The 19,684-nt window shown below is 55.9% G+C and overlaps 1 protein-coding gene and 1 long non-coding RNA gene across 2 annotated transcripts in view; both read right to left on the bottom strand.

Annotated features, from left to right (window-relative positions):
- The window catches only part of CHRNB4 (cholinergic receptor nicotinic beta 4 subunit), a 36,402-nt gene extending 19,360 nt beyond the window's left edge, over nt 1-17,042 (bottom strand). Inside the window, exons 1-2 of the mRNA XM_011382793.2 lie at nt 16,841-17,042; nt 16,036-16,149 (exon numbers count right to left, since the gene is read on the bottom strand). Coding sequence (XP_011381095.1) covers nt 16,036-16,149; nt 16,841-17,042 — 316 coding nt within the window. The remainder of the gene's footprint in view (nt 1-16,035; nt 16,150-16,840) is intronic.
- A 1,437-nt stretch (nt 17,043-18,479) lies between these two features.
- On the bottom strand, nt 18,480-19,672 carry LOC111732782. Its single transcript, XR_002777706.1, has 2 exons — nt 19,395-19,672; nt 18,480-18,770 (listed from the first exon to the last, which is right to left on the bottom strand). It is a non-coding gene; the product is annotated as an uncharacterized LOC111732782 (long non-coding RNA).
- Between the last annotated feature and the right edge of the window lie 12 nt (nt 19,673-19,684).

Here is a 19,684-nt window from a genome sequence, read left to right as displayed (position 1 = left end):
GCACTGGCACCGACCTCAAAGCACTGGCGACAATTAAACGGGTTAGTGTATGTTAGGGATGTATCATGGTGCCTGGCACTGAGCCCTCGATAAATGTCATCCGTCAGTGTTGCTGTCGCTTTTATTGGCAGAGAGCCAGCAGCAGGGGCAGGCTGGCGGCTGGGGGGTGGGGCAACCCAGCGACATGTGGCGGGTTGAATGGTGCCGCCTAGAAACACACTTCCTAACCCCTAGACCCCGCGGATGTGACCTTGCTGGGATGAGAGCGTCCCGGCTGGTCTGGACAGGCCCTAAATCCGGCGACAAGTGTCCTCTTAAGAAACGGGAGGAAAAGACACAGAGAGGGCCTGGACCACAGGAGCAGAAACTACCGTGATTCGGCCACAAGCCAAAGGTGGCCTGGGGTCACCAGGAGCTGCGACTCCTTCGAAGGTGTGACTCCTGACGGAAAAACTCGGTTCTTCCTCTTCCCGTGTCTTTTTCTCCTGTGTGTCTCCTCCACCTTCGCAGAGAGCACCTCACCGTAGTCAGCAAACGGCTGGGGGTTTTCCCCACCGGACAGTTCTCTGTGACACCAGCTGGGTGTCTCTCAACTCAGTTCTGCCCCTGTGTACCGGAGATGGTGTCAGAGCCCACACGCCCGCTTCTCCTGCAGGTGCCAGTCGCAAGCAGAGGGTCCCCAGAGTATCCGCGACTCCTGTAGCCAAGTCGAAGCTTCCCACAGCCGCTCCTTGGGGGTGACTGATTCGCCGGAGCCCATCGCAGAACTGAGGGAAACGCAGACTTGCCTTTACCACGTTAAAGGACGAGATAAGATAAGGGACACAGGTGAACAGCCGGACGAAGAGAGACGCACGTGTAGGGCGAGGTCTGGCAGCGTCCCAGGCGCAGGGATTGGGGTGCGCCACCCTCCGGGTGTGGATGAGCTCACGCCCCGGCCCCTCCACGTGTTCACCCCCCTGGAAGCTCTCCGAACTCCATACTGTTGGGGTTTTACGGAGGCTTCGTCACGTCGGCCTGATCCGTCATCAACTCTGTTGTAGCCCCCTCCCCTCTCTGGTGAGGCTGAAAATCCGAAGCTTCTACTTTTTTTGGTGACCAGACCCCAGCCGGTAACCACCCCGAGTCACCTCATTAGAACAAAAGATGCTCTTGTCACTTAGAAAATTACAAGGGTTTCGGGACCTCCGTGCCAGGAACCAGGGACAGAGACCATTACACGTTTTTCCTATCATTGCACAGGAGGGACTTGGCTCCGCTGGCACCTCGATCCCAGACATCCGGCCTCCAGAACCGTGAGCAGATTTCCGTTGTTGTGAGTGCCCGGTCTGTGCTAATGTGTCGCGGCCGCCGTGGGGGACGAATGCGATGTCTCCAGACTGAGTGTGGCTGGCCTCAGCATGACTCGACCGCTGTGTCGCCTCAGGGAGGTGGCGGGACGGTGCCGCCAGCGCGCCAGCCTGGACCGTGTGCTGGGGGAAGGCCCCGGTGTCCGTGCTGAGCCCTGCGCCCGGCTGCTCTGTGCCACCTGCCTGCTCCCTCGTCCCCGCCCCCAGCCTCAGTGCTCTGTTGTGACTCAGCACGTGATCCTCAAATGCCAGCTTGGGCTTCGGAGGGGCAGGAGAGAGACGGACGGACTCGGGCGGCTACTGAAGGACTGGGCTGGGACTGGGCTGTGGCCACGAGGGTTCGGGAGCGTTCGGGGCGTGTTCTGCCTTGCGCTCTGTCGTGTAAAGCCCTCCTCCCCAAGAGTCCACCACCGGCGACTCATGTCACATTTCAGTGCTTCGCAGTGAGATGCACGTGTTTTCTTAAATAACGCGCTGGCCTCGCTCCGTTGGAATTACTCAGGGACAGACGTCTTCAGCAGGCCGGTCAGTCAGTGTTCCATCAGCTCAGGGCAGGTTTCCCGCCTTGCGGGTTGTCTTAACCACTCTGTAAGTCCTTCCGTGACGGGAGGCGCCTTAGGAATCACTTCTTAGAATGCAGCCCCAACGGGGAGCCCAGGACGGGTGCCGTCGGAGGAGCCTCTTGCTCTTGGGCCCTGACCTGAGCGCGGTCACCGCGGGCTCCCCTCTCGTCCTCCCTGCCCCGTGCTCCCTTGGCTCCCCGCGGCTGAGCCCCTGCATTTTCCCCCAGGCTCCCTGGCACCCGCTGGAGCCTGGGCACAATAGTCCTAGGCCACTGTAACAGTCGCCCCTGTGACAGTCACAGGATTACATCCAGGGGAAGTGCTATTGTGCTCAGTGGCGCTCAAAACGTTCCCTGTCGAGAAGTTTCCAGCAAAGGTGCAGCGACCCTGCGGGGGTCTGTGACTGTGTGTCCCCTCTCCAGCTCAGCCCTCACCCTCGGCTGGTCTGGTGGGTGCAACCCTCTGCCTCTGAGGGAGGGAGGCGAGGGGCCCGCCTCAGACTCTAGGGTCCTGCAGCTTCTGCTTCCCACGGCCTCCCTGTGGCCTCTGCCTCGTCTGCCAAGTGGGGTGCTGTGCGCCCCCTCGCCCCGACGGGGAGCATCGTGGGCCTTTCTCTTCTCAAAGGCAACATGGTGTTTCTAAAACGCTCCTTTTCTGGGCAGTCGGCGCCACTGTCCTGTGGTCGAGTGCAGAGTCGGGGGGGGGTCGGGCGTGGGGAGACAGCCCGTCCTCAGGCAGCCTTCCACCCCCCCACTTGCCACTGCGGTGACCGTCTTCTCTGTGCATCGCCTCTGTGGCAGGCCCAGGATGGACCCAGACGCACCAGGAAGCTGGTCCCTCTGTGGACTGTGAGGGCAGGAAATGATGAGAAAGAGGGCAGGGGTGTCCTGCCCCCAGGGGCCGAGGCCCAGATGGCTCCCAGCTGGGATGAGGGGCAAAGACGAGAAGGAGAAGAAACACGGGACAGTGTCTCAAATCCGCTCCGGTTACAACCATCCAGTGTCTGCATGTCCCTGTCGCACTGAGCAGCCCCTCTGCCTCTGAGGCGCGTAGGCCGCGGAGGGAGGGAAGCCATTTAGAGAGGAATGAGTTCCGGTGGGAGGGGAGGGAGGAGGAAGCTCCCAGAGCCACCTGCAGGGTGAGCTTCCCGCTCACGCTGCGGCCCTGCCTGACTCCTCCGCAAGCTTTGAAGCCCGTTAGCGAAAGCAGTAATGGGATCACAGCGGGGTCCCTGGCCTTAAGGCTCAGAGCCTCCCTGGGTGCACAGGGAAGGGCATTTGGGAAACTGGGGGTGGCGACAGATGTGTCTGATGACATTCAGGAAATTATGCAGATCTGCTCGCCCCAGGCCCGGGATCCTGATTCACAAACAGGCATCGGGAGGGCAAGCGTGGGAGGGAGGACAGGCGTGAATTAGTGAGCGCAGCCGTGTGTTCTGCCGGCGGCTTCGGACTGAGGCCCTTTCAGTGAAACAGATGCGCTTCCTGAGGGTTCACGCGCTGGGAGCAGGAGAAACAGCTGGACCCGAGTCAGAGGTGCGGAATGGAAGCCGTCGCTTCCTGGGCGACCCGCTTCCTTCTGAGCCGCAGGTCCCTGACTGCGAAGGGGGTACAACCATCTGTCCTAGTTGTGCAGACCGCAGGAGACCCTTCGTGTGGCTTCACTGACCGGTGCCTGGTCACAGATGAATGCTTCATGTGTGCTGGCCAGGCAGCTCCCTGCTCCCTGCCCTGGGCAGACCGAGACCCTTCTGGAATAGAGACGCTGTGAAGGGCGGCTGCAGCCCCCCTCCATCCTGGGAGTGGGGGGTGCACCCCAGCCGGGCAGCGTTCAGTGTGAGCCTGCAAACGAGCAGGACCTCAGGAAGGAGAGAACAAGGGAGCTGGCCTGGCCGGGCGCAGAGCAGGCCTGCAAAGGCGGGGGGAGCCGTCTGCCTCGGGGCGCGGGCCCCCCTGCATCGTGAGAACAGAATGACACGTGGGCCTCAGTGTCCGGTGCAGCATCCGGGCTTCACTCTAGGCAGCGGGGAGCTAGTGAGGACTTCCGAGGAGATGATTAGCGGGTACGGTCCGTGGGCTGGGAGCACGGACCTGTTGACACGTGGTGAGTGGACCAGAGGAGGTGACACCGGAGCCAGAAGGACCGACGCAGGGGGAAGGAGACGCAGAGGAGAGGAGAGGGGGCCCAGGACGGGGCGATGACAAAACCCACACATTTTGGCCACCGCGGCACGTGGGGCTGGGGGGTGGGCTAGGACGACGCCCAAACGGCTGGTTAGGAAGTCTGGGGGGCCGAGGGGCCCGGTACGGATTGAGCACGGGGACGGGGAGCAGCAAGGTGCTGCCTTTGCATTTGTGCGGGTGAGTTTGAGGAGGCACCGAGCCACCCAGGCAGTTGCCAGCACGATCTGTGGAACTGAACCCCAGGGACATGTTACTGTGGCTCATCTGAGGTGCCCCCGCCAAGCTCTGGGCGCTACCGAGTGGGCACCCAGTTCTCTGCCTTGGCAGTGGAGGTGCGTGGGCAGCTCAGGCTGAATGCCCTGTGGCCTGGCTCCCTCCCTCCCCTGGCCTCCCCTGCTGGGTGCTCATCCTGGCCCAGGACTGGGGCTCTCTGAAGGGTGGGGCTGCCTTTTCTGTCACACCCTGGGGCCTGGGCACGGTGGCTCTGTTCCCCTGAGATTCCAGACCCTTCCTCCCAGGACCTCTGTGCTAGCTGCAGGGAATCTCCCTCAGATGGCCGTAGGGAGTGGGGTGGGGTGAATTGTCCCCCACCCACTCTGTTTAAAAAGAAAAAAGCCCTGTTCTCGATTTTTTCCTCATTTCCTTTAAACAAAGAAAATCAAAAAAGCTATATAAAGGTAAATTTAATATTCTTTATTGGATCCAGTGATTTCAAAAGGAATTAGATTTTTGATTTCCACGTTCCCTGCTAGAGCGAGCTGCGTAGACGCGCTCGAGGCCCTGGCAAGGGGGTTATTTAGCCTTTCATGATGTTACTGGAAGGAGCATACCGTCTCTGGGAAGAGGAGAGGCCAGCGTTCCTCATCTGGGATTTCATTGATGACAGTATCTGGGAAATTACCGTGCACTGGACAGCGAATTCGGAGGCCGTTAGATGTTCTGAGCACACACACTCTCCTCAGATATGATAATCCTCATTCCACAAGCATCATTCATTCGGCAAGTTCTTACTGAGCATCTCCTGTGTGTCACACATTGTACTCGACTTTGGGGGCACAGATATCAAGAAGCAGGAGCCCATGTAATGAGCCTAGAGCTCAGGGGACCTCAAGGTACGGGGTGTAATCCCACCCCTTGGCCGTGCAGGCCTGAGCCAGCGAGGGCATGGCATAGCCCCCAGCCACGGTGGTCGGTTCACAAGTGGGGAAGTGATGTTAAGTGTTATCTGGATGAGAAACCGGGACTTCTGTTGAATGGTCAGAGGGAAAGGAGTTTTCTTCTTCTGGAGGCCGAGAGCGTAGGCGTGAGATCCGGAACCACTGCAGTCACTTTGTAACTATGAAGAAAGCTGGGTAGAAAGGGAGCGGTCGCCAGAGTCTGCCCGAGCCTGACCAGCGGCCAGACTTGGCAGTTTCGGCAGCTTACGCGTTCCTTCCATTTCAACCAATCGGTGAACCGAGGAGTTGAAACTGGAGCGGGCGTGAATTACGAGCCTGTGGTTGCGCGACTAGTCTAATCCAGTCCTCCCCGGGAGCCTGTGCCGTAGAGCGTGGCAGCCCCGTTTGGCAGATGAAAATACTGCACCCAGTGGTTAAGTGACTGCCTGAGGTCGCCCCATTAGTGAGTAAGGGAGTTGGGGTTCCAGCTGAGAAGTTTGACTCCAAAACCTGTTTTCTGCAAAACAAGATCGAGTGTCAGGTCGGCAGGGGGGCAGTGTCCCCAGTTTCTTTCTTCTCTCTTTGGGATCCCTCTGGGACTGTTTTTCTGCTTTTGTATTTGGAACTAGAGAGCAGGTCGCGCTTCTCGGCTGGGTCGGCAGGACAGAGGGGACGGGCATCAGGAGGAGAGGCAGCCCGGGGAAGCCTCGGAAGGTGCGCGGTTGCTGGGATTCACTGGGCCGCGCTGGCGCAGTCTGTTTGCAGATGAGGCGCGGGGCCTGGCCGAGCACACAGCCTTTCCGCCTGAGGGACATCCTCATTTATTCCTACCGAGCGGGCTTGACGTTTATGTAGATGGATTACAACTTGGCACGTTGACCATTTGTAAAATGGGGACCATTAAACCCTCCCCTCCTGGGGGAAAACAGCTTGTGGGGCCTGACCAGCAGGTGACCCCACGGGCTGTCCTGGCCCCTTGCTCCCCTGGCAGGCCGCTGGTTCTGCTGGGAGGCAGCCCCAGCTGTCTGGGTTCGCTGGGCAGGGGGGCGGGGGCCGCCGCCGCCCCCGTGCTGTTAGATACAGCCCTGCACAGCCCTGGGAGCGAAATTCGGGGTGGTAAAGGGGACAGCTTTCCTTCGTTGGTGGTCGCTGTCCCTTGCACAGGGCCACTCGCCTTGGCTCGGCCCTTCGGCACACCCTCTCTGCGGCCCTGCACCGGGCAGGTGTGTGTCATCTTCACCTCCCTCTGAGGGAGACCAGAGAAGTCAGCTCGGTTCCCTCGTGGCACAGCCGGTCGTCGGTGGAGCAGCTGACAGCCGAGTGCTCTTTCTATGACACCACGCTGGCTTTTTTGGGCAAATTTAGAGGGAAACTTAGCGAATCTACTGAAGCTGAGGAATGAGCTGGAAGCGCAGGCTCCAGGCTGTTCGGCGGGGGCATCCAGTGTGGGGCGCAGCGCGAGGAGGGGGTGATTTAGAAGACAGCACCCCCCCCACCACCGTGGCGGGGCCGGGGTCCTAGCGGTAGGCCTGGCCCCGTCTCCTGTCTTTTAGCAGCGGAAGGAAACTTGAAGATAATTTCATCTAGAACGCTGATCATTTTTGTGACAAAACTGTCAATCACATGTTAATTGCCACAGATCACACGACCCTGTGCAACAGAATTGAGGGGGAAAACCATCTTTCTTGAACTCACTGTGCTACGAGTGGTGTTCAACTCGGTCTCAACGTGTCGGGACCCGCGAAGTTGTCTCCAGCTTCCCAGATGATGAGGGAAAGCGTGATGAGTTTTTACGATAAATCATGCCTGTCACTGAGCCCATCTCCTCTCGTTGAAGGCAAAGAAAATGAGGCTGGGTACGTTATGGCCCTGTCTGGCAAAAGTCACAAGATAAGCAATAATTGTTATTTAAAACCAGAGAGTCTTATAATTTATTCATGAATGCCGCCTGTTCTAGATTAGATCTTCTGCTTTGATTTAGTTGTATTTTTGTTGAAGCAAATTTATAAGCTCTGAACTATTCTGAAAATGCCACCAGGCTAGTAGAAGAAAGTACTTCAATGACAGAAAGATTCACGCTACCCAGCGTGGAGTGGTGGTGAAGTGTGGGCTCTGGACCAACTGCCCAGGTCAAGTCCTGCCTCTACCCCCTCGGACAAGTTACTTGGCCTCTCTGTGTCTCAGTTTCCCCATCTGAAAAGTGGGGATGACAGTAATAGTATCTACTTCCTAGAGTTGTTTTAAGGATTCAATAATATATGTACAGTACTTTGGACAATGGTAACTGCTATATTGCTGTTTACTGTAGTTATTTCAACATTTCAGGTTGTAAGTATTCTATTGTCTGTCCAAGTGACAAGTGTCCCAAAGCTGATGTCATAATGAAGAGCTTTAAGTTTCTTTAATCTTCATCACCTTTTTGAGGAAAAAGTACTATAGGTAGAACATTGGCTGAAACAGGCGTGACGTGCAAACTTGGTTTAACACTTTATAGTTAGTTTAGTGCCCTTAGGCTTCTGTCCTCTATAAATTTCCTAAGCCCCATCCAAGTGAAGATCTTTAATATCAATCTAGCCAAAAGGGGCCAATAGACCCCGCAAGAAATTGAGTTAGACATAAATAAATTGAGTTAGTGATAAAACATAGAAAACTACGGCGATGAAAACCAAATAACTACCAGTACACACCAGCGACACAGATAAATCTCATGCACGTTAACGCTGAGGGGAAGAGGCCAGACCCAAAAGGGCACAGACTGTGTGGTTCCAACTATACGGACTCATAGAATCACACGTATTTCAAGAGCAGGCAAAACTAGCCTCCGACGATAGAGGTCGGAATAGTAGTTATTTCTGAGGGGGGATAGCGAGTGGGAGGAGGCCCGAGGGCTCCTTCTGGGGTGACGGAAACTTTCCACATCTCGATCTGGGTGGTGGTTACATGGCTGCTTGCACCGAATTGCACACTTAAGATATGCGTATTTCCATATGGAAAATATACTTCGCTAGTAGAGAAGAAAATAACAGATGACTTATCTATAAAAATGACAGTTTAAGATTTTATATATTTACCGCTCAGTTTCCTCTTGTTTACACACATATTTGTGACCATGAAATTGCTAGCTGAGAAAATTTCAGCAAAAAAATTTTGTTTCTCACATCATCTGCTTTATTCAGATAAAGCAAATTTCTAACTTAGATTTTAAGTTAAGACTGAGCTCCATAGCCATTTGTCGCAAGTGCGAATGACCTAGAGAGATGTAACGTTAACTATAAAATACATTGAAGGGCACGGTTGTCTACTAATGATTTCTCCAGACAAATCCATTATTTGGGTATCAATGAATCAAAAATGAAAGGGAGAGAAATTTGAGCTTCTTTTCATAATTGATGGATGTTTATGAGGTTATTAAGTGAAAAGGGTTCAGAAACAAGAGATAAGTGGCATGCTAATTTGGGGCTGAATGGAGTAAGGAGGCGTTCTTGGAAATATAAGAATCTTGCTTAACAGGACTTGTCCGTTTGCAAGACAACAAACCGGTATACTTCAATTCAAGGAGATAAAGGACATGAGCAGTCGGAAGGAAATCATGGGAATAAATTTAGTAAAGACTAGAAGGTCGGTGTTCCACGTCTGACATCTTTAACTCTTGAGTTGCGGGGCTGGCGTCCCAGGAGCTAAAACCAGACATTGCAGTGGGTATAGAGACTCTGCTCAGGCTTAAGAAGCTCAAGCAGATACTCTGGGGTCTAAAATATCCCATTGTGGGGGCATCGTCAAAGACAGTGGGAGAAAGGATAATGTGTGTTTAAAGAAAAGATCAAAGGAAAGAATAGAAACAATGAAGAAGTGAGCTGAGGGCAAGGTGACAACAGGTTCTGGTGTGCCATGGACCGCTGGGTGTCTGCCTGTTGTCCTTACGCAAATAACAATGCCCCTTCACTCTCTGGAAAGAGTCTGGTGGAAGGGTCTGGATTTGAACTGTAAATCACGGAGATCCACCTGCCAAAGATAGGAAATTAGCCAAAAGAGCCTTCCTATGGGGGGCGGGGTGGGAGTGGACTGGCCAAGTGGCGTCTGCCGGGCCCAGCCCCGCCCAGTCGCCCAATCGCCAGGGACAGCCGAGACGCTGCTCAGCTTTGCGAGGCTCTGGTGCCACCTGCAGGCTGTCTGGGGAAATGCCTCTCTTTTCTCTTCTCCACATCCTTGAACTTGGCCAGAGACAAGAGCACAGAAACTGGGGGCTTTTGGGGTGTGGGGTGAGCTGGAACGAGACAGTGAAGCCCGGGTTATGGAATCAGATGGGCCCAGCTGGAACCAACAAAGCCAAGCCCCTCTTCTTCCCACCCGCCCCTGTCCTGCCTCTTTTTATGAACGGTAAACTGAGGCATACTTCAGAGACTTGAGTGGTTAGGATTATGAGGCATGTCTGGAGCCTTCCTGGTGCCCTCACCCCCATCCCTGTCTTCTCCCCTGTTCAACAAATATATTAGGATAGGGCAGCAGGGAGGGAACTTAAACTTACTAAGTTCCTACCGTGTGCTGGGCGCAGAGTGAGCACCTTACATACATTATCTCCAGCGTTGTGAATGGTGGGAAGTAGGTGATCATACAGTAGGATCAGAGTGGGCTAGTGACTTGCTCATGGGCCCTCAGCCGGAACTCGAACCCAAGGGTCTCCGACTTGAGCAATGTTTGCAAAACAGAAATTTGATATTGATCCGTAATAAGGCTGCATTGCAAACTGAAACAGGGCGTGCTTTTCCTTTGGGCTGGAATTATCTCAACAAAAATGTTATTCTATGTGACATGGGCTATCGCCCAGGAAAATGAATGAAGCTGCCTGTGAACGCGGTTTGTTTGCTAAAGGAGCTGTCGGAACGTGGGGCCTCCTGGGGCTTGGGTAGTGGAGACGAGATACCGTCATGCGGGACATTTTCTAAGACGCTCTTTATGCGGTGACTAGGGACCCAGTGCCCGCAGAGTCCTTCCCGCTTCCAGGCAGTTTCCCTCTGTCTTCATCCTGCCGCCTGGCGTCCTCCCCATCAAACCGTTTTGGGTAAAAGCCACGGTGGGAGCGGTGTCAGCCACTGACGCCTCAGTGAGAATCGCCTCAGACCCCTCCTCTTCTCAGAGCTTTAGCCAGGTGTCCTGAGATGGGAGCAGGGAGGAGGAGAGGCGGGGCGAGCGCTGTTGCGGCAGGTGCTGTGTCTCTGTGGGTCGCCGGCCGCTGTGGAAACGGCTCGGCTCTGTCTGATAAGACGGCTGTGCCACTCTGCATCGTGGAGGAACTCGTGCTGTGGAAAGCAGGCGCCGTGTTCAAGGAATGTCCCCACAGCCCCGTGCGCAGACCTGCCGCCCGCGGCCGGGGCGCAGATGGACAGACTGCGGAGGATGTGGACGGTTTGCATTCTCGTCGGGCTCCTGCGCAGGGCGAGGGGGGATTCTGGCAGCGACCGAAGCTGTGGTGCCTGCCCTGCGCAGTTCCAGGGCCATTGGCCCCAAACAAGAGCGAGGAGGGCGAAGGGGCCCAAAGAAATGCCAGGGGCCTGGGGGATGGGCAGGGGGACGCTCGCACCTCTTGTACATGGCCTATCTTGTACAAGTCTATCCCAGTGCTCTGTCCCCGAGGCCAAGGGACACTGGCGCCTGAGACTCTAAAGTTCACTGGGCTGCCGTCTCCCAGCCTGATCATGCGCTGAGCCCGACACCTGTTATTTCATTCGGTTCTCACTGTCCCCTGTGCCAGTTCCTGGTCATTCGGTTCTCACCGTCCCCTGTGCCAGTTCCTGGTGGCGGTGCCTTGAACAGACACCTGTCGTGTCGCCTCCAGGCCCAGGTGAGGAAGCCCGGCCTCGGCCTCTGCGGGCAGCTTCACGATGGCCGCACGGCTGGGCTCCAGTAAGAGCGAAGCCTCTGCAGGCTCAGGCCAGCTTCCTCCCGACAGACCTTCCTCCAAATGTCCTGCTTTGGTGAAGCAAACAGAACTCACAGCCCCTTTGTTTTGGAGTTAAGCTCGAGGGCACCCACTTCGGTTCTGCACATTCATGAGGCAGCTGCTCACAGCTGTCCCTGTAGGCGCGTGTGTTCTCGGGGCCACAGGTCCAGGGGGGCCGCGCCTGGCCTGGGTCCCCGAGCTTGTCCGTCGTCTGCGGTCCGTGAGGCTCCGAAGAGCAGGCGGCGTGGGCGGGCCGGGTTCCGGTCTGGGCTCAGCTCCTCTCCAGTCTCAGGAAACGGGGCTCAGCCGCGTCGCCCGGGCCCCTCCCTTCCAACCAGACAGCCTAGAGCTGCCATTGGTCATAGTATCTCTGTCCTCGAGTCTGGCCTAGTGTCCTCTCCGAGGAGCCATCTGCAGGCAGAGGACGACTGGCCTGTCCTAGCACAGCACTGCACCCCGTTTCCTACGGCCCCTCCCTCGGCCGTTGTCGTCACCATTGTGTCCCCTCGTCCTCCCAGCGGGGCTGCCAGTCCAGCCAGCTGAAGCGGCCGCTCCCCTGACAGACCGCTCCGGATATTCGCTGCTGCTCCCGGGACAGGGCTTGTGTCCATTTTGTTGGCCAAGGGCGGCGGTGGCTCCACTGGAAAGCAAACTGGGTGCTGCCTGCCCCCCTGAGTTCAAGAGCCTCGCCGGACCGAGGGTCCCGAGCGGAGGCCCCGGCATGCGCGCACGCGCCTGTCCCGTCTGAGCACGGGGACCTTGGGAGCATCGTGAGCGCACTCTCCCGCCGCCTCACGGCGGGGCCCCTGGCACCTGGTCGCGGTGGTGGTGTTCGAGGGTGCACCCTGAGCCAGGCAGTACGCTGATATGGACACAGGCTGCCTCATCTGCTCATTTCTGTTGTTCAGATCCAAAAACTGAGGCTTCAAGCCGTTAAGTATTTTATGGCCAGCAAAACGGCTGAGTCGGGACTCAAACCCAGGGCGCTGGGCTCCAGGATCCCGGCTTTAGCTGCTGTAATAGCCGCTGCCAGCAATGCCAAGTTAATCTGCAGACATTTTCAATTATATTTTAAGAGGGTGACTCTGCGTTTGGGGGCATTCCACTCACAAAAGCCACTGAGCCAGATAGTAACTGAGGACACGTAAAAACTAATGAACTCTGGAAAACATAAAATGCGAGCGAGATGACGTCACTGCGAGAGACATAATAGCAAATTGCTTTTTTTGTTAGTATATTTTGCTGACGGACCATGAGCTAATAATCAGCCTGAACTCAGCAGCGCCTGTTGCCTTGGGACGAACCCCACCACACGTGCACACACGTGCACACACACACACACACGCACGCACACCCCGCAGTGCTGCTTTGTGCCGCTGACAGGAACTCAGGAGCCACCTTGGCTTTGTAGGTGATGAAGCGCGTTATAAACACACAGCCAACGGCCACAGTCAGAGACCGACAGAAACATAAAGCGGTCGTCGGTCACCCAGATGTCCAGAATGAGAGGGATGTGGCCAGCACAGCCCGTTTGTGTCAGACGCACGAAAAGGTGAAAGGGGCCCCGCGGGTGGCAGCTCGAGCAGGGCCGCAGGGCCAGGCTGCGGCGAGGTCTCCCTTCTCTCGTGTCTTTCCCTTATATCATAAGTCAGGATGCAAACTGGACCCGAGAAAGCTCGCCCAACACGATGGTAGGTTTGGGCATCTCAGCGGCGTGGGCAAGGACAGATGGGGGCTGGGGGGACAGCTGATTTGGAAGACGTTCGCTGCACCGCACCCCCAGCCCCCGGGGGGCCCTCCCCGGGCTGGCTGGGCGCCCCAGACGGCGTGTCAGAGCAGGGATGCTGGCTCCAGACGCCCGGGTTCAAATCCTAGCTCGTCTACTCTCTAGTGGTGTGGCTCCGGCTACTCCCCAGTCTCTCGTGCCTCCGTTTCCTTATCCGTGAAGTGGCGATAAGAACAGCATCTCTTTGGCGGTGTTGCTGGTATTAAGTATTAAGTGAAGCAACACGTATGAAGAGCTCGGCACAGCGCGTGGCGCCGAGTAAGCCTCCTCTAAACCTGCCCGGTCCGCGTCATCTCTGCTTCCTGAACCCAGACTCTGCCCGTGCTTTCCCTCTGTCCCCAAGGCTTTCGGATTCCAGGCCTTCTCAGCCTTTCCTCTGTGGCAGGACCCTCGCACCCGGTCTATTTTGAGGCGAAGTCAGCCGTCCGGTCCACGCCTAGGGAGCCCCGTGGCCTGGCCAGGCCCGCCCTCCCGCCTCGCTCCCTGCCATTCCGGGCTCCTTCGTTCAGCGGCCTGACTTTGCTCTGGGGCTCCCCTACCCTCATTCCCTGCGGGCGTGTCTCCTGGTGAACTATTGTCCTTTCTTTGACCTCAGCGCAGACATCACATTCCCTAGGAAGACTCTGTATACCTGGCCGCCTGTGGCCCCAGCGAGCACCGAGGCCGGGTTGGAGGTGCCGTGGGTCAGATGCGTGCTCCCACGGGACCCCACGTTCCTTCCATCTGGGCACTGATGACAGGGCATCAGGACTGTCTGTTTGCCTGTTACCCACACCTTGAGACTCCAACGGTGACCTTTATCTTTGATCTCTGCTTCTGCAGGGTTTCTTGCCCTCCGGCTTCTGGTTGGTTCGGGGCAGTGGGAGAGGCCCAGCAGGAGACTGGAGGTGGGGTGAGGGCCTGGTGTTTGCTCACAGGCCCCTCCTTGGGAGGCCCTCGGGCACATCCGTCACTGGGGCTCCCAGCTCCTCCTCAGCCGTCTGGGGTGGAGTCGGTTCGGTTCATTTTACTTCCAGTTCAGTGCAGAATAATATTCTTATGAAATAGAATGAAAATGAATTCTTTAAAAGTGAATTATTAGAAAAATTTAAAAGCAATGGCTCGTAAAATACAAGACCAGATTTTTGTTACTAGATTTAAAGTCATAAAGTTATATTTAAAAAAACATAATCAAAAGAAACATAACATAGGAAAAAAAAAAGAAAAGTTAGAGAACCTGTGGGTGTTGGTCACGGGACGTCTGCGCGCAGGTGATTAGCATACGCAACGGTATCTAAACCCCAGACTGGGAAGGACGTGGTGACCGCACATATCAAACACCTACACACACTTTGAAAGGAGGACGTGTGTATCAGTGTTTAAGATTTTGATGTGACAGACATCTTGCTTTTTGTGTGTCATTTATCTCGTCTAGGCAGGACTGACAACATCGATACCGACGGGGTATGATGTAGATGTAAAGTGTTTTTTAAAAATCATAGTAGAGAATCATTCCCAAAAAGGTACGTGAACAGGAAGGGAACAAGAGGTGTTAAGCGATCTCCGCAGGCTCGGGCCATTCGTTCTTTACTTCTTTACAAAATGAGGCAACTGGCGCCGTTTCAAACAGCATCTCCGATCTTTAACCAATAGCCACTATCTACATACTATCTCATAAAGTTATAGTTTCGGACCTAATCATTTCGCATGTGCGAATCTTCTTTGATGGAAAATGAAACAGCAAATGTCCTATCAAATATGTAAGGCGTTCGGAGTTAACTTTCACAGATACGCAGTGTCGGGGTTTTCATCAACCTTGTTGATGATCGTTCGGTGACGGAACATACTGTCCCCGCTTGCGGAAATGCTCTTCCAGGCTCACGTTCCATCCTCGTGGGAAAGTACTAGGATCATTAAAAATACGCTAGCCTTGAAGGAGTGAACACTTTTTACTGTGTCACCTCGCACACAAAAGTTTAGCCGACTCTATTCCTCCCTCTCTCCCTCTCTCTCTCCCTCCTTCCCTCATCCCTTCCTTCTTCATTCACTCCCTCAGTCATTTGTTGGTGGGGGAGGAGAGCTCGACTTTCTCAGGGAGGGAAGCGGCGTGGTAATTCGCGTTCTCGCACCAGCTCCTTAGTCGGAATAAGTCCGCAGTGAGGTCTTCCTGGCATTCCGGCTGCATGGTCAGGACCCGTCCTGCCCAGAACCCGAATTTCTAACTACACGTGCTCACACCGACCGCAGACTCTGGTGCTTGGCAGCGTCAGACGGCTCTAAAGCCTTCTCCGCGGCTTCTCCCGGTTGCCATGGCTTCTCCCGGTTGCCATGGCTTCTCCCACTTGCTGACGGCACGCGGACCTGCACCGTTCTCGTACCCTACACGATGCCCTCGGTCCGCGTCCCAGCAGTGGCGCCGTCCCCTCATCTCTTCGAGCCCAGGGGCGGTGACAGTGTGGCCGCTCCCGGTTACTGCAGTGTTCCTTGTGCTTCTCTCGCAGGTACCCCTCTATGAATTATTACTTTGTCGTAAACACCCTCCTGGGACTCCCCTGATCTAAGAGTGCCATCTGTATTCTCTCGCGAAACGTCTTCTGTTACAACCTCCTGATATAGCGCCTTCGCCAACACGGAGAAGACGGGTGACGCATCCTTACGAAATGAATGACCAGATGCTGCTTGGAGAAGCCATGATTTGCAGGAGGCTCAGAAAAGGAGAGGGCCAAGGGCGCGTGAGCCGTGTCTCCTCCCGAGATGCTCCTTACCATCTCTGGACCTGGAGCCCGGGCCAGAGCTACCGCTCACTTAGAGAAAGGCCCAGGCCCTGGAAGGACGCGGCCCCCAAACACAGGCCTCGAAGCCTCGACTGCGGGCTGCCTTCCAGCCCCTCAGACCAGACGCCTTCGCCCGAACAACACACACGACTCTAACGCGGCCGGTCTACGCCGTGCTGAGCAAGATGGCAGAGCACTCTGTCTTAGAAATGTGACCAAGTAAGCATGGTTCTCTGAGGAAGCCCGTCGTAGCTCTGATTTTGCAGAAATGTGACATTTTTATATGCAGGGGGATCTTTTTCGCACGTTTCCTCAGCTTCCTGCGGTTGGGCGGGGAGCCCTTGCTGGCGCAGTTCGGATAGGTGGTATTATAATCCAGCCGGGCCACGGGCTCCCTGGGCGCAAAAGCTTCTCGCAGTTCTGGACACAGTTGCGCTGGCCTGAGAAGCCCTTCAGGGAGCGAAGACGCCTGGGCGGCGCCGGGAGCAGGAAGGAACGGTTCAAGGAGCAAGGTCGGGAACCGATGACTTGTCTGTCGCTCAGACCGTCCTGTGGCAGAAGTGTGATTCCCTTGGGCATGAATTCCCAGAGCACCTGACACGCCCCATGCGAGCAGGCCTAAGCCCGGCCCGGAGCCGCGGGGGTTCGTTCCCAGCCCGGCGTTCAGCAGCCCTCCATGACCCTCACGCCCGAGCGGGGCGCGTTTCGGGAGGACTCGCTTCCTGGCTTTGCTGGAAGCCTGGTGCCCCTTCACCTTCTCATCTCTTCATCTTCCGAGCCGATCGGTCGACGGGTGCTTTGGTGGGATGTTTGCTCTGGAATCAGTTGGAGGACCCGGAGGCCTGGGGAAGGGCTTGCTCTTTCTTCCAGAACCGGAGTCAGTATAGAAAGTAGTACTCGCCGCCCCCCGGAGACCGAAGCAGTGTTCCAGCACCCTCCCTCCGTGTTAAGGGGTAGGACAGTGACACTTGATGACGGTCGCTGCTGCTGAAGACTGCCCGGGAAATGATGAAACCGCGGTCAGAACCCAGGCCTGGTGGCTGCCAGTCCGGCGTGATGTCTCCCCTGCTGTGCCGCCTCTCAAAGTAGCGTCTTTATCACTCGCCCGCGCCTCCGTTCGTCAGGCATTTGCTGGGCACTGCTGTGTGCCTGGCACTGTGATGCGTGCTGGGACTGTCACAGTGCCGGATCTTTCTCGTCGTTTTCACCAATAACTCGACACACGGGTCATCCTCTGACTTCTCCGATGCATCGTTTCCACTAAACCACTCACGCTGGGTCTCACTCAGGGTCCCTTCCAAGGTCCAGGTCATCGTCCCGCCCCTGTGGCTCTGGTCAGGCCAACGCCCGCGGCTTCCAGCGTCACTCCCGTCAGCGCTCCATGTGCCTGATCCACAGTTACAGTGCCCCGCTCTGACCTCCCCTGGACGCTCCAGGCCCGTGCTGCCGATTCTCTGAGATCCCATCAGCATCTCAGATGCATCTTTCTCTGGCCGTGTCTGAGGCGTGACTCCCTTCCAGCCACCTGCTCAAGGACTTTTCAAGCGTTACGTTAAATAGAACACCTCTCTTTCCCTCCATCCGTGCATTGACGCTAAGATCTAGCAGGTTCTACCTCAGAACCGTCCCTAGGAGCAGTGTAGTCCTTTCCATTCCCACGGTCGCTTCTCCCTGCTGACTGGACCAGTCCAGAAGACACTGGCGTTTGGAGCTGGAGACCCTCAGAGCTGGATGCGACTGTCCCATTGAATTCATGGCATGCCCCATCCAGAGTCTGAGTGGCCTGTGTCTCCTTGGTGGCTACCTCGAAGTTTTAAACCCGATGTAATCCATTTTGCACACTAATGCCACATTAATCTTCTTAAAAGTGATGACTGTCACCGAATGGTCCAGGGCTCCAAAATGAGATCTCCAATGACACCTTGACTGCATCTTCCTCTTGGCCGCTTGCTGTGTACTGTGCGATCAGCCGGCCTCTCGGATACTCCCTGAGCCTGACCATGCTTTTAGGCAAGTAATTTCTGGAATTCATTTCTTCCTCGCCGACATGTAGTAATTCAGTAGTCTGAGCCTCTTATCGCGTGTGGTCTGATGTGTCTGTAGCAGACACTGTGGTTAACACCTCAGCGTCCATTTGATCCCAGGTGATAGAATGTGTTCAGTGAGTGGTCCCGTCTGTCTGCCTGCGATTGGTTTAGGGAAGGGCCATTAACGGCGGATGGGTCGGTCGGGTGGATTCTTGGGAAGGTTCCCATATCTTGGAAGGAGACATGGAGGGAGCAGTCATTTCCGACTTCTGGTGGCATCGTGTCTGGGTGTGACCTGTGAGCACAGCTACGGCTGCTTCCCTCTCATCCCGATGAAGGGGGCGGAAAGAATGTGGGCTCTTGATGCCGCCGCTGCAGCTCTGGTCGGTGGTCCTGGGGTGCGCCCCGACCCGCCCTCCCATCACGTAAAGCAGGATGTTTCCTCCCTGTCCGAGCCGCTTCGAGTCACAGCTCTCTGTCCTTTGCCCCCCAAAGGACCAGGAAACTGTTTTCTTTCCAATGCTAGACTTGAAGCTTCTTGGATTCAGGGACTCTATCTACATATCTCTCTAGCTGTCTTAGGGCTTGGCATACAGCAGATGCTCAAAGTGTTTGTGAAATTATTTGCATATATATCCGAGATATAACTAGTAAAAGCACTTGCAATTTATAAAGCTTTTTCTTTCCTCCTAGCAATTGAGAGAGAACAAAATGAGGCTTAGATCAAATAAAAGTTTGGGGCATTTTATTTCTCAGTCATACCAAATTCTGAACAGGTTGTTCCGCTTTGTCTCAAATCCCCGTTAGGGTCCCAAGAGTAATGGGGACTGAATGCAAAAGAGAGTGGCGCCCGCCTCGTGCCTAACCCCGCAGTCGTGCCAGACAGTCTCCCAGTCGCTTCCGGCTCAGAGCTCAGGAGACGGGGTGTCCCCTCCCCGTGCTTGCTCACAGCAGCGCCGCTGGTGCCAGGGCCACGAACCTTGGTGCGTACACTTTACATGCAGAGATGTTTTCCTGGGAAGAGGAATCAGGGCTTTTATTAGATTCTCCAAGGGGTGTGCGACCCTCGGAAAGGCTACAAAGCACTAGCACGTGATACAGTATCTCGGAAGTGAATGCAGATGAAAACGTTTAGAATGTCCTCATTCAGCGGATTTAATATCTCCTGTGTCGTTCTCTATTTGTCACCTGAGGGACCAGTAGACCTGGGAGCACTGCTAGATCGCGACGCAGGAGACCTTTGAGGGTGGAGGGGGCCGGGTACCTGCAGTCAGGGCTAGAGCAAAAGGAAAATGCGGAGCCCCTTGTTGCAAAATGACAAATTTCAGAGCCATAAACCCTTCAAGGCCCTTCTCCGCGAGGTCCTGCCTCTAGCCCTCTTCGTAAACGCAGGTGGCCCACCGCGCTGTCTTCCTTTGCAGTGGCATGCAGCCCTTCCCCCATTTTTGGAGCACCTAGAATGTGCCTGGGGTTGTTACTGCTGGGAGCCCAGGCAGGAGCATGGTTGGGTCCCCTTGGGTGTCAGTACATGAAAGGCTTCCTTCTAGGTCCTGGGGCTGCGGCTCTGACTTGCGCAGACAATGAACAAACAAACGGGACATGGAGCGCGCAGTGACAGGAGCTGAGTAAGAACCGAACCTGGCGTGGCTGGGCGGCCATGTCGATGGGGCGGCCAGGGAGGCCCCGTGCGCGGTGACATCCGAGCCAGGGCGGTGCTGGGACGAGGCAGCCCTGGCTCCGTGGGGGAGGGGACGGTTATCGCCCGCTGGGGAAGCTGGGCGAAGGCTCGGGCAGGAGGGACAATGGCTGCAGTGTGAGCCGGGGCCGCGGATGAGGGGCAGGGGGCCGTGCCGCGACCAGGCCGTCGCCCTCGAGAGGAGGCGCGAGCGCGGGCGGGTCAGAGGGCGGCGCGCCGACGTGGCGGGGCC

Source organism: Pteropus vampyrus, unplaced genomic scaffold, assembly GCF_000151845.1.
Source record: "Pteropus vampyrus isolate Shadow unplaced genomic scaffold, Pvam_2.0 Scaffold489, whole genome shotgun sequence".
NCBI lineage: Eukaryota > Metazoa > Chordata > Mammalia > Chiroptera > Pteropodidae > Pteropus > Pteropus vampyrus.
Note: the sequence above shows the minus strand (reverse complement) of the source record. Positions and strands in the feature narration are given on the sequence as shown.